This window comes from Oncorhynchus kisutch, unplaced genomic scaffold (genome assembly GCF_002021735.2).
Source record: "Oncorhynchus kisutch isolate 150728-3 unplaced genomic scaffold, Okis_V2 scaffold2157, whole genome shotgun sequence".
Lineage (NCBI taxonomy): Eukaryota > Metazoa > Chordata > Actinopteri > Salmoniformes > Salmonidae > Oncorhynchus > Oncorhynchus kisutch.
In genome coordinates this window covers 20,026-32,589 of record NW_022264102.1, presented here as the reverse complement: position 1 = coordinate 32,589, position 12,564 = coordinate 20,026, and the positions used below count along the sequence as shown (strand labels likewise).

The 12,564-nt window shown below is 50.0% G+C and overlaps 1 protein-coding gene across 1 annotated transcript; it reads right to left on the bottom strand.

Moving 5' to 3' along the window:
• Nucleotides 1-10,001: 10,001 nt before the first annotated feature.
• LOC116369323 (histone H2B) lies at nucleotides 10,002-10,376 on the bottom strand. Its single transcript, XM_031819434.1, has one exon. The coding sequence runs from the start codon at nucleotides 10,374-10,376 to the stop codon at nucleotides 10,002-10,004; it is 375 nt and encodes a 124-aa protein (XP_031675294.1).
• Nucleotides 10,377-12,564: the final 2,188 nt, after the last annotated feature.

Genomic DNA, 12,564 nt, shown 5'->3' with positions numbered 1-12,564 from the left:
TGCTTCTCACAACGAATGAGGGGGTGTGGAGAGCCCTTTCCGTCTTATGAAGACGAAGCTAAGCTAATTCGCCGGCCGTGGACACACCCCTGCTTTCTCATAGGCGCCCCTGCCATTTGCCCAGTGGAGCTGAGCGCGCATAAGAGCCTTCCACTCAGAGGCTTGCTTCCCTAACAAAGACCTGTCCCCCCCCCCTTATTCCATAGCCTATGCTCTGTCACTGGTGGGGAATGGTGTGTTTCAAAAAAAGATCCATGCAATGGCCAGACATAAGGCACCCCTTTTTGGACTTGGTGGGGATTTCCCAGGCGTGGTGCCTTTATTTCAGGTGTCTCGTAATACGACTGTACGCAAAGCCTGCACTGAACATAGCCTCCTGTCATGAACACTCCCTCCCCGTCCACTCAGAGTGGCTCATGGTTTAATACGACTGTACTGAACATAGCCTCCTGTCATTTAACACTCCCTCCTGTCCACTCAAGAGTGGCTCATGGTTTCCTACAATGGATTTGGCCCTTTTGAAGCGGATGTGGGTGGCTCTTAAAAGAGCCTTTGGGTTCAAGTCGGGATGTTGACGTTCCGAAAAGAGTGCGTTTAACCGCCGAAACCGTACAGGGTGCGTCCCTGGCGTTTAGAGCGTAGACCACGTCCATGGCCGTAACGGTCTTCCTCTTGGCGTGCTCGGTGTAGGTGACGGCGTCACGGATCACGTTCTCAAGGAACACCTTCAGGACACCGCGGGTCTCCTCGTAGATCAGGCCGGAGATACGCTTCACGCCGCCACGGCGAGCCAGACGGCGAATGGCGGGCTTGGTGATTCCCTGGATGTTATCGCGGAGAACCTTACGGTGACGCTTGGCGCCTCCCTTTCCGAGTCCCTTGCCGCCTTTACCTCTTCCAGACATCGTGTAGTTCGCTAGCTGAGTTCAAGTGAATGAATGACGCAATTTTTGGGGCTTGGTGCTCTTATTATCTGCGTTTGGTGGACCTGATTGAAGCCAGTGGCACAGAAAGCACGCGCTTTTGCCTGGCCTCTGCTGCAAAGGGGAGGGCGTTCGTTCTAGGGAACTATGGAGGAAGAGAAATGAAAGCTACTTACATGCGCGGGAAACACACTCAAATACTGAGCTATGTTGAACACAAGGCCCAACTGTGACAACTGGGGGATCCACTACTAATCTGTGTCCCACTCTTCACATTGATTGGTGTTGTTCTTCTTGTTGTTGTTGTTGTTGGTGTTGTTGTTGCACCTGATTCAACTCTTTCAATCAGCGTGCCTCTCCAGCGCTACAACAAAAATGGCTACTCTACCCCTGCCTGGAGTTGGGAAACACTGAACTAGTAGGATTCAACCCACTGCAGTTGCCAGTCACACCTAATAGAGATAGGCGTTAAAACCTCAAATAGTGTCACAAGTACAAAGGAGAAACGAAGTGGAACATATACGGGAAACAAATACACAAGGAACGCTACACATCCTAAGGGTCCGTAATGTCACCTCAGCAGTCATGTAGCTCTTTAAGGCCATGTAATAACATCATTCTTCTTTTCTTCCCAAGACAGGATCCAGGTGGCCATGGGAAGGGGTGGTGACACCTCTGCAAGCTGAAACGCTGTAAAACATTCCTCAGACACCCACCCAACACACACACACAATAAAGGGATCGTTTTCCTATGCGTACAGAGGTGATAGGGATGTGCAAATATTGTATGGTACTTTTTTCAAAAACCAATAACATAGCCTTATATTATGGAAATAGTGGTATGAGGTGGATCCTTTATAGGCCAGATAGCCTCAGATGTTGCATCGAATGATCTCAACAGGTCATTGCAAAGGGGACAAATGAGGCCCAAGGACACATACTGGCGATTTATCAATCGGTGCAGTTGATTCACATCTCAGATGTGACTAGGTTTCATCTTACAACTTATTGTTGCCATAATTGTCTCTTACCTGTACTTAGTGGCTGCCGAGAACGCCTGACAAGCGTTCAACTAGCTGGGATGCAGCTAGTGTCATCAAAGCACAAAGCATAGCAAGTTAGAAGAAATAGGTAAGGTTACGAAAAGGCTTAGGCTTACCCCAATGTCACCTCCGTTCGTAGCTGTACTCCGTCCGTGTAGGCGCACAACAAGTCATCACACAGAGAGCACACTTGAAGCACAACTGCGCTGCCTGGAAGGCCGCAACGGACTGAATTGGAATCCCTCAAACAGCACACTAACTACATTCCGCTTTATGATGTCACAGTCAGCCCCTCGGAAACACTGGTCCTCAACAATCTCAAACACCTTGGATACCAAAGCCAAACATTCTCGAATCACTCACATTCACAAATCAACCAGGGAGAAGAAGGCTGCCATGAATTGAATGCTGAAAAGCTAACCTCCTTCACAGAGCAACATCATAGGACTGGGAGTTTGTGTTCAACAGCAGGTTAGACTCTGCCACTTGTTCCCTTCAACTGCTTGCGTTCCCCTATTATCAAGGGCTTAGTTCCTCTATAGGCTACAGTGCAGATACTTCACATGCAGAGTACAACAACAAATAACAGAGGGCCTGTTACCCACACCCTATAGGCTAGGAGTTGAACTTGGACCACAATGACATTGGTAGTAATTAGCCTGCAGCATAAATGACAGTGGAAATGGAAGTGCGACACATAGAGGAAAAGTCCTAATCCTAATCAAATAGACACATTTTTATTTATTTTTTTATTTCACCTTTATTTAACCAGGTAGGCAAGTTGAGAACAACTTCTCATTTACAATTGCGACCTAGCCAAGATAAAGCAAAGCAGTTTGACACATACAACGACACAGACTTCACATGGAGTAAAACAAACATACAGTCAATAATACAGTATAAACAAGTCTATATACCATGTGAGCAAATGAGGTGAGATAAGGAGGTAAAGGTCAAAAAAGGCCATGGTGGCAAAGTGTAATACAATATAGCAAGTCAACACTGGAATGGTAGATTTGCAAATGGAACAAATGTCCAAAGTAGCAATAAAAATAATGGGTGCAAAGGAGCTAAATTAATTCATTCATTAAAACAGTAGGGAAAGAGGTAGTTGTTTGGCCTAAATTATAGGTGGGCTATGTACAGGTGCAGTAATCTGTGAGCTGCTCTGACAGTTGGTGCTTAAAGCTAGTGAGGGAGATAAGTGTTTCCAGTTTCACCCCCCCCCCCCCCCCCCCCCAGGGGTTGTGTGGCGGAGATCTTTGTGGGCTATACTCAGCCTTGTCTCAGGATGGTAAGTTGGTGGTTGAAGATATCCCTCTAGTGGTGTGGGGGCTGTGCTTTGGCAAAGTGGTTGGGTTATATCCTCCTGTTTGGCCCTGTCCGGGGGTGTCCTCGGATGGGGCCACAGTGTCTCCTGACCCCTCCTGTCTCAGCCCCAGTATTTATGCTGCAGTAGTTTATGGGGGGGCTGGGGTCAGTTTGTATATCTGGAGTACTTACCTGTCCTATTCGGTGTCCTGTGTGAATCTAAGTGTGTGTTCTCTAATTCTCTCCTTCTCTCTTTCTTTCTCTCTCTCGGAGGACCTGAGCCCTAGGACCATGCCCCAGGACTACCTGACATGATGACTCCTTGCTGTCCCCAGTCCACCTGGCCATGCTGCTGTTCCAGTTTCAACTGACCTGAGCCCTAGGACCATGCCCCAGGACTACCTGACATGATGACTCCTTGCTGTCCCCAGTCTACCTGGCCATGCTGCTGCTCCAGTTTCAACTTCCACCTGACTGTGCTGCTGCTCTAGTTTCAACTGTTCTGCCTTATTATTATTCGACCATGCTGGTCATTTATGAACATTGAACATCTTGACCATGTTCTGTTATAATCTCCACCCGGCACAGCCAGAAGAGGACTGGCCACCCCACATAGCCTGGTTCCTCTCTAGGTTTCTTCCTAGGTATTGGCCTTTATAGGGAGTTTTTCCTAGCCACCGTGCTTCTCCACCTGCATTGCTTGCTGTTTGGGGTTTTAGGCCGGGTTTCTGTACAGCACTTTGAGATATCAGCTGATGTACGAAGGGCTATATAAATAAATTTGATTTGATTTGATTTGATGGTAGATTTCAGTTCTTACAATCTATGTCACTATTACTTCATTTGACTGCTCTTAAATCATATTCACTTAACCCTTTTGTTCACCTGCTGATTTTCTGCTGGTTTGTCTCTTGCAGATTTGGACATCATGTGAATGTATGTTTCTCAAGTATCAAAAGAGGGTAAGTTACATTGACCTACTTTATGAAAACGGAATGCTACTTTTCTCTCTAGCCTAGTGCACTCTTTATCTGTAAGCTCTCCTACTGGTGTAGGTAGCTCCAAAAAAAAAGCTCCAGATGCCATTACCCCATGTAGCCTATAGAACTTTATCTCGACGACCACATTTTACACCAATGCACCCCGAGAATCGGTTGGTGGTCGGGAATCAAGTGGATGATTCTGGGACCAATTACAGGAGGGGGTCTGTCTGTTGGATGAGGGGTGTACTGAACTGTGCCTATAGCATGTCAAGAATCCCTCCAACGGGAAATAGGCTTTGGCAAATGGCCAGGGGCGCTGTCCTTTTCAGCACCACGGAGCTCCGCTATTACCTGTCTCATGAGTGAAGATGCAACAGCAGACAATTCCTGCTCGTTGGTCCGGCAATTACACACTTTAGCCGTGTCATTGCTGCATTTAACTGGCAGCCTGTATTTAGGGCCTTTACTTTGTCTTATCATTTCGATTCCTCAGCAAATCTTCTTTTAAAAATGAACTAAATCCCACATCAGAAGTCGACTTCAAATCACGTCAAGGACACACGACTCGACTCAACGGAAGTCAGTAGTATCAAATATTCTCCACTGTGAAGGTGTCATGTGCTGAGCCATTTAGTTCCTTATGAAGCCTATTTACGAAGCCAATACAGCAATCAACACGTACCTGCCCGCATTGCTGATTGCTATTTTGTAATTGGTCAACTACTAATAGGGCAATCATCCCGGCTGCTTGTGTCCTGTTTCGTAACAGCTCTTTTGCAAGCCCTTGATGATTACATCTATTGATTCCTGCCGTCCTGATACCTTTTCTCTTCATTCTCTTAAGGGATCTCGGATCTAGTCTAAAGGACTAACAATGGGTATGGCATTGGAATATTCAATCGCACACTGAATTCATCCCACTAAATACATTCCTTTCATTTCTCCATTTATTCCACCATTTCGAAACAACTTACCTATGCACTCACACAAACAAGCACAAAAGGGCGACTTAATAATATCACGTCTAATTGGGTGGCCTACAACATTTCCTGTACCTTCAACCAAAACGTTGGTACCACTTTTTTTCGACCACCTTTCACTTGCGCTGGACAGAGATATATCATTTGACTTTCAATAGCTTAGTCAGTCGCATGAATTATGGGGTGCACACAGCTAATTTTGTAATGATTGGATCAAAACGGATCAAAACATGGATTTTTTGGGCCATCGAGGAATGTCACATGGCCCAGAAATGATTGAATGGCCATTTTCACAAAGGAAAAGACATACTCTAGCATGTTACATTCCAAGAGCAATTGGATTCGAAAAAACACAACGTACCCCACTTGGGGACCCGAGGACCGAGTTTGGGAAACACTGGCCTGAAGATCAAATACCAATAGGGAGCAACTATGACGTGCTCACACGCTGACAGTACCCGCGTTTAACCACTAGATGGCCTCCGTGCTCCACGGTAAAACTTTTCCCCTCTCATCAGCGGCACTGCAACATGGGACTTTCAAAGTCAGTTGTTCTTAGCTACATAGTGACCATTTTCGCCACTTTTTGCCCTATATCATTACTATCACTCATTACTGCTACTGTATTTTCCCCTCTTCTACTCTAGGCATACATCTAATCACATATAGAGAGCGTTATTGAAACGACTCAAGTCAGTTAAGAACAAACTCTTATTTACAATCACGGCCGGTGGTGATACAGCCTGGAATCGAACCACGGTCTGTAGGGACTCGAGAGCAGGGAAAACTGTGGGAAAGGGGCGTGTACAAATGGAACAATTGTGCCTTTTTGACTGAAATATGGAGGTGGCTCTTAAAAGAGCCTTTGGGGGATTTTGGAGATCAGGTCATCGTTTATGCGCGCTCTCCGCGAATACGACGGGCCAGCTGGATGTCCTTGGGCATGATGGTCACCCTCTTGGCGTGGATGGCGCACAGGTTGGTGTCCTCGAACAGGCCGACCAGGTAAGCCTCGCTTGCTTCCTGCAGGGCCATCACTGCGGAACTCTGGAAGCGCAGGTCGGTCTTAAAGTCCTGGGCAATTTCTCGCACCAGGCGCTGGAAAGGCAGTTTGCGGATCAGCAGCTCAGTGGACTTCTGGTAACGACGGATCTCTCTAAGAGCCACGGTGCCGGGCCTGTAACGGTGAGGCTTCTTCACGCCGCCGGTGGCCGGGGCGCTCTTGCGCGCAGCCTTGGTGGCGAGCTGCTTCCTGGGTGCTTTGCCACCGGTGGATTTGCGAGCGGTTTGCTTGGTTCTGGCCATGGCGCTAGCTAGCTTCCTTCTTTCACAGTCGGAGTATAGCCTCCAAATGCCTATGTGAAGTTTATAAAGCCGGCAGCGGCGTCTGCTGATTGGTCACCATCTCCGCACCGCCCTGATTGGCCCGTTGCGGAGGCCTCCTCCGCCGCCCATTGGACGGGAGGCTCGGCCTCTCCGTGCCGCCCCAAAATGCAACCCCCTCCCTCGCCGAGGCGCGCTTGGGTCTTTTGTTAGGGCCGCGAGCAACGTTACTCTTACGCGCAATAATGCTCTCTCATTCTAGCCTAGTACTTGTTATTCTTCATTTTAGGCCTCATGTGGGCACTTGATACTGTGCCGTGTTTATGTGTGTATCTAACAAACGCGCCAAATAGTTGGCCAGGCATACAAAGGACACTTTGCGCTTTTGCTGAGCTAGGTGGTTGGCTCTTAAAAGAGCCTTTGGGGGTTGAGTAGTCAAGTTGCAGCCGCACCAGCGATTTTACTTGGCTTTGACGGCCTTCTCAGTCTTCTTGGGGAGCAGCACTGCCTGGATGTTGGGCAGAACACCACCCTGAGCGATGGTCACGCCGCCAAGCAGTTTGTTCAGCTCCTCGTCGTTACGGACTGCCAGCTGCAGGTGACGGGGGATGATACGAGTCTTCTTGTTGTCACGGGCAGCGTTTCCGGCCAACTCCAGGATCTCAGCAGTCAGGTACTCGAGCACTGCGGCCAGGTAGACTGGTGCGCCAGCGCCCACACGCTCGGCGTAGTTGCCTTTGCGCAGCAGCCTGTGCACACGGCCCACGGGGAACTGGAGCCCGGCACGGGATGAACGTGTCTTTGCCTTCGCCCTGGCCTTGCCTCCGGTTTTGCCTCTTCCGCTCATATTGGTAGCTTCAGTATGTCACAGAAAGTCTCAATGAGGCGCTGGCCACCTCGAGAGCCTTACTTATACCTCGCCACAAGAGGCATCGATTGGCCACTGGACCGGTGTGCCCTTATCCAATTGGAGTGAGGGAGAGACAGACAGTCAGCCCTAAGCCCGCCCGCCCGCCCGCAGGCAGCAGAGTGACAAGGGCTAGGCTACTCTGTTTCCCTCCGACTTTTGTTACTTTTTCTCATTGGCGGGAGCGCCAAAGTGACAACTCAAATCACTGAAACATGTATCAATCAATTCGAGAGTGGCTCATAATACAAATGGCTGCTGTCCAACACACTATAGTATGTATTCCTCTTATTATCAGGATCAATGTGACATGCGAATTCTAACACATATCACACCAATGTTGACTGGTGAGGGTGCTGCACTCTTGAGTGACAAATGTAAAGCCATTTAGCCACTCGAACATGTGGTGCGTAAGTCATTCATTTCATATCTTTTGCACCACAGGTAGGTAGGTAGGTAGGACGTACATGGAATGACATGCGCTTTTATGGAAAGAGGTGGGTGGCTCTTAAAAGAGCCTTTTGTGGTAACAACATGTGTCGAGTAGAAAGAACACTGTTTGGAATAGGTTTACTTCTTCTTGGGGGCTGCCTTCTTGGCCTTGGCTGCCTTGGGCTTGGCGGCTTTGGGCTTCACTGCCTTGGTAGCCTTCTTGGGGCTCTTGGCCGCTTTCTTGGCCGCTGCGGCGGGCTTCTTCACCTTCTTTGGGCTCTTGGCGGCCTTTTTGGGTGTAGCGGGCTTCTTGGCCTTCTTGGGGGACTTCTTTGCGGCCACGGCCTTCTTGGCTGCTACCTTCTTGGGCTTCTTGGCGGCGGCGGGCTTCTTGGCGGCCACCTTCTTAGCTTTGGGGGCTGCGGCTTTCTTGGCGGGCTTCTTTGCCTCGACGGCCTTCTTGTTGAGCTTGAAGGAGCCGGAGGCACCGGTGCCCTTGGTCTGGACCAGGGTGCCCTTGGTGACGAGGCTCTTGACGGCGATCTTGACACGGGAGTTGTTCTTCTCCACGTCGTAGCCGCCTGCCGCCAGAGACTTCTTGAGCGCGGCCAGGGACACGCCGCTCCTCTCCTTGGAGGCGGACACCGCCTTGACGATGAGCTCGCCTACGCTGGGTCCCGCTTTCTTGGGCTTGGCTGCTGCCTTCTTCTTGGGTGCCTTGGCCGGCGCGGCGGCGGCGGGTGCTGGTGCGACTTCTGCCATGTCTGTCGTTCGGTCCGGTAAACACACACACTTACAACACTACGGTAGTCTGTGAGGAGGAGTACTTTGCTGTAGACGCTGCTCTGCGCTATTGAAGCTCTACACCGTGCAGGGGGCTGGCCTTAAACGCGACATGAGAACCATGTAGACTCAAGCCACCCAGCTCGGCTTCTCCGGGCTGGCCAAATGCTCTTTCACTTGTGTTTTCTGGTCGCCAATATCGGGCCAAAAGTCACCGACGGAGCCGTGTTTTTGGCCCAAAAGCGAACGGCCCAGCGAGCAGACTTGTGTCCGTTCAGAATAAAGTCATGTGGGCTGCAGAAGCCCCGTGCATTTTGCTGCGACTCGCTCAAAACCTCACCGTTCGACTGTCGGGTGGAGCGGTGCGCACTGCTTTTCCTGTGCTATTTGTCTCCTAAATGGCCTAAAAGTGCATCCGATTGCGAGCACCATTGATTGTGGAGTGAGCCGAGATGTCTGGCAAGGGAATCAAATGGTTTGGCGTCCCCTGATGTGCTCCTTGGTGTTTTAAAGGAGAGCTCTTTTGGGGACCTTAAAACACATGCACTTGTGAGGCCTGGCTGAGACTAGTTTCACCTTGTATTCGTCATGTGTCCAGGAGGCACAGGAAATAATACACTGTGTGTGATGTTTATTAGTCCTTTAGTTGGATTTGGAGCCTGCTCTTTGTGCACAGTGTGTGTTTTTTTCTTCTGCTAGGTGGTCTCTCTCTCTGTGTGTCTCTTTCAAAAGCAGATGAGGTGAGGGCCAAAGTAGTTGAGCTCACTCAGCTCGTCTGTCTGTGAACAGGCCGAGATAGGCTTTTGTGCCCTTCTCTCTCGCAGTCCTTCCTCGCTTGACTCCGCAGCGTGACTCGTGCCCGTCTTTGTGTCTGTGGGTCTTGGTGTCTGGCTGTGCGGCCGGCGCTATGGAGGCTGGCGCCCCATGTGCTTGTTCGCCCTGATATAGGCCGAGAGAGAGAGAGAGAGAGATTTGGAGGCTCTTCTTCTCCTCCTCCTCCCCCCCCTCTTGTACAGGTGGAACGGCTAGTTTCAATCGGTGACGTCACTTGCTCGGAGACTGTTCTTCATGTGTGCAGAGGGTCCCTGCTACGGCCTAAAGTGATACAGGCTCCAGTCATTGGACTCCCCCTCACTGTGTTCTACTGGCATGCACACATTCCTACCCTGTTCATGTCAGCATCCTTTATCCCCCCCCCTCCCCACAATTGGACACATGTCCTCCACACAAACACACATGGATTTGCTTTTTTCACTGACAGGGTGGGTGGCTCTTAAAAGAGCCTTTGGGTTACTACAGCACTCCAAATGCGCTGTTTATTTGGAGCTGGTGTACTTGGTCACGGCCTTGGTGCCCTCGGACACTGCGTGCTTGGCCAGCTCTCCGGGGAGCAGCAGGCGCACTGCGGTCTGGATCTCCCTGGAGGTGATGGTGGAACGCTTGTTGTAGTGGGCCAGGCGAGACGACTCTCCGGCGATACGCTCGAAGATGTCGTTCACGAACGAGTTCATGATTCCCATGGCCTTGGAGGAGATGCCGGTATCGGGGTGGACCTGCTTCAGGACTTTGTACACGTAAATGGCGTAGCTCTCCTTCCTCGACTTTCGGCGTTTCTTGCCGCCTTTCCCTGCGGTCTTGGTGACGGCTTTCTTGGAGCCCTTCTTGGGCGCGGACTTTGCTGGCTCGGGCATGATGCTGATGTCTCGTTGCTTCTCACAAACGAATGAGGGGGTGGAGAGCCCTTTCCGTCTTATGAAGACGAAGCTAAGCTAATTCGCCGGCCGTGGACACACCCCTGCTTTCTCATAGGCGCCCCTGCCATTTGCCCAGTGGAGCTGAGCGCGCATAAGAGCCTTCCACTCAGAGGCTTGCTTCCCTAACAAAGACCTGTCCCCCCCCCCCCCCCCCTTATTCCATAGCCTATGCTCTGTCACTGGTGGGGAATGGTGTGTTTCAAAAAAAGATCCATGCAATGGCCAGACATAAGGCACCCCTTTTTGGACTTGGTGGGGATTTCCCAGGCGTGGTGCCTTTATTTCAGGTGTCTCGTAATACGACTGTACGCAAAGCCTGCACTGAACATAGCCTCCTGTCATGAACACTCCCTCCCCGTCCACTCAAGAGTGGCTCATGGTTTCCTACAATGGATTTGGCCCTTTTGAAGCGGATGTGGGTGGCTCTTAAAAGAGCCTTTGGGTTCAAGTCGGGATGTTGACGTTCCGAAAAGAGTGCGTTTAACCGCCGAAACCGTACAGGGTGCGTCCCTGGCGTTTCAGAGCGTAGACCACGTCCATGGCCGTAACGGTCTTCCTCTTGGCGTGCTCGGTGTAGGTGACGGCGTCACGGATCACGTTCTCAAGGAACACCTTCAGGACACCGCGGGTCTCCTCGTAGATCAGGCCGGAGATACGCTTCACGCCGCCACGGCGAGCCAGACGGCGAATGGCGGGCTTGGTGATTCCCTGGATGTTATCGCGGAGAACCTTACGGTGACGCTTGGCGCCTCCTTTTCCGAGTCCCTTGCCGCCTTTACCTCTTCCAGACATCGTGTGTTCGCTAGCTGAGTTCAAGTGAATGAATGACGCAATTTTTGGGGCTTGGTGCTCTTATTATCTGCGTTTGGTGGACCTGATTGAAGCCAGTGGCACAGAAAGCGCGCGCTTTTGCCTGGCCTCTGCTGCAAAGGGGAGGGCGTTCGTTCTAGGGAACTATGGAGGAAGAAGAAATGAAAGCTACTTACATGCGCGGGAAACACACTCAAATACTGAGCTATGTTGAACACAAGGCCCAACTGTGACAACTGGGGGATCCACTACTAATCTGTGTCCCACTCTTCACATTGATTGGTGTTGTTCTTCTTGTTGTTGTTGTTGTTGTTGTTGTTGCACCTGATTCAACTCTTTCAATCAGCTGTGCCTCTCCAGCGCTACAACAAAAATGGCTACTCTACCCCTGCCTGGAGTTGGGAAACACTGAACTAGTAGGATTCAACCCACTGCAGTTGCCAGTCACACCTAATAGAGATAGGCGTTAAAACCTCAAATAGTGTCACAAGTACAAAGGAGAAACGAAGTGGAACATATACGGGAAACAAATACACAAGGAACGCCACAAATCCTAAGGGGTCCGTAATGTCACCTCAGCAGTCATGTAGCTCTTTAAGGCCATGTAATAACATCATTCTTCTTTTTCTTCCCAAGACAGGATCCAGGTGGCCATGGGAAGGGTGGTGACACCTCTGCAAGCTGAAACGCTGTAAAACATTCCTCAGACACCCACCCAACACACACACACAATAAAGGGATCGTTTTCCTATGCGTACAGAGGTGATAGGGATGTGCAAATATTGTATGGTACTTTTTTCAAAAACCAATAACATAGCCTTATATTATGGAAATAGTGGTATGAGGTGGATCCTTTATAGGCCAGATAGCCTCAGATGTTGCATCGAATGATCTCAACAGGTCATTTCAAAGGGGACAAATGAGGCCCAAGGACACATACTGGCGATTTATCAATCGGTGCAGTTGATTCACATCTCAGATGTGACTAGGTTTCATCTTACAACTTATTGTTGCCATAATTGTCTCTTACCTGTACTTAGTGGCTGCCGAGAACGACTGACAAGCGTTCAACTAGCTGGGATGCAGCTAGTGTCATCAAAGCACAAAGCATAGCAAGTTAGAAGAAATAGGTTAAGGTTACGAAAAGGCTTAGGCTTACCCCAAATGTCACCTCCGTTCGTAGCTGTACTCCGTCCGTGTAGGCGCACAACAAGTCATCACACAGAGAGCACACTTGAAGCACAACTGCGCTGCCTGGAAGGCCGCAACGGACTGAATTGGAATCCCTCAAACAGCACACTAACTACATTCCGCT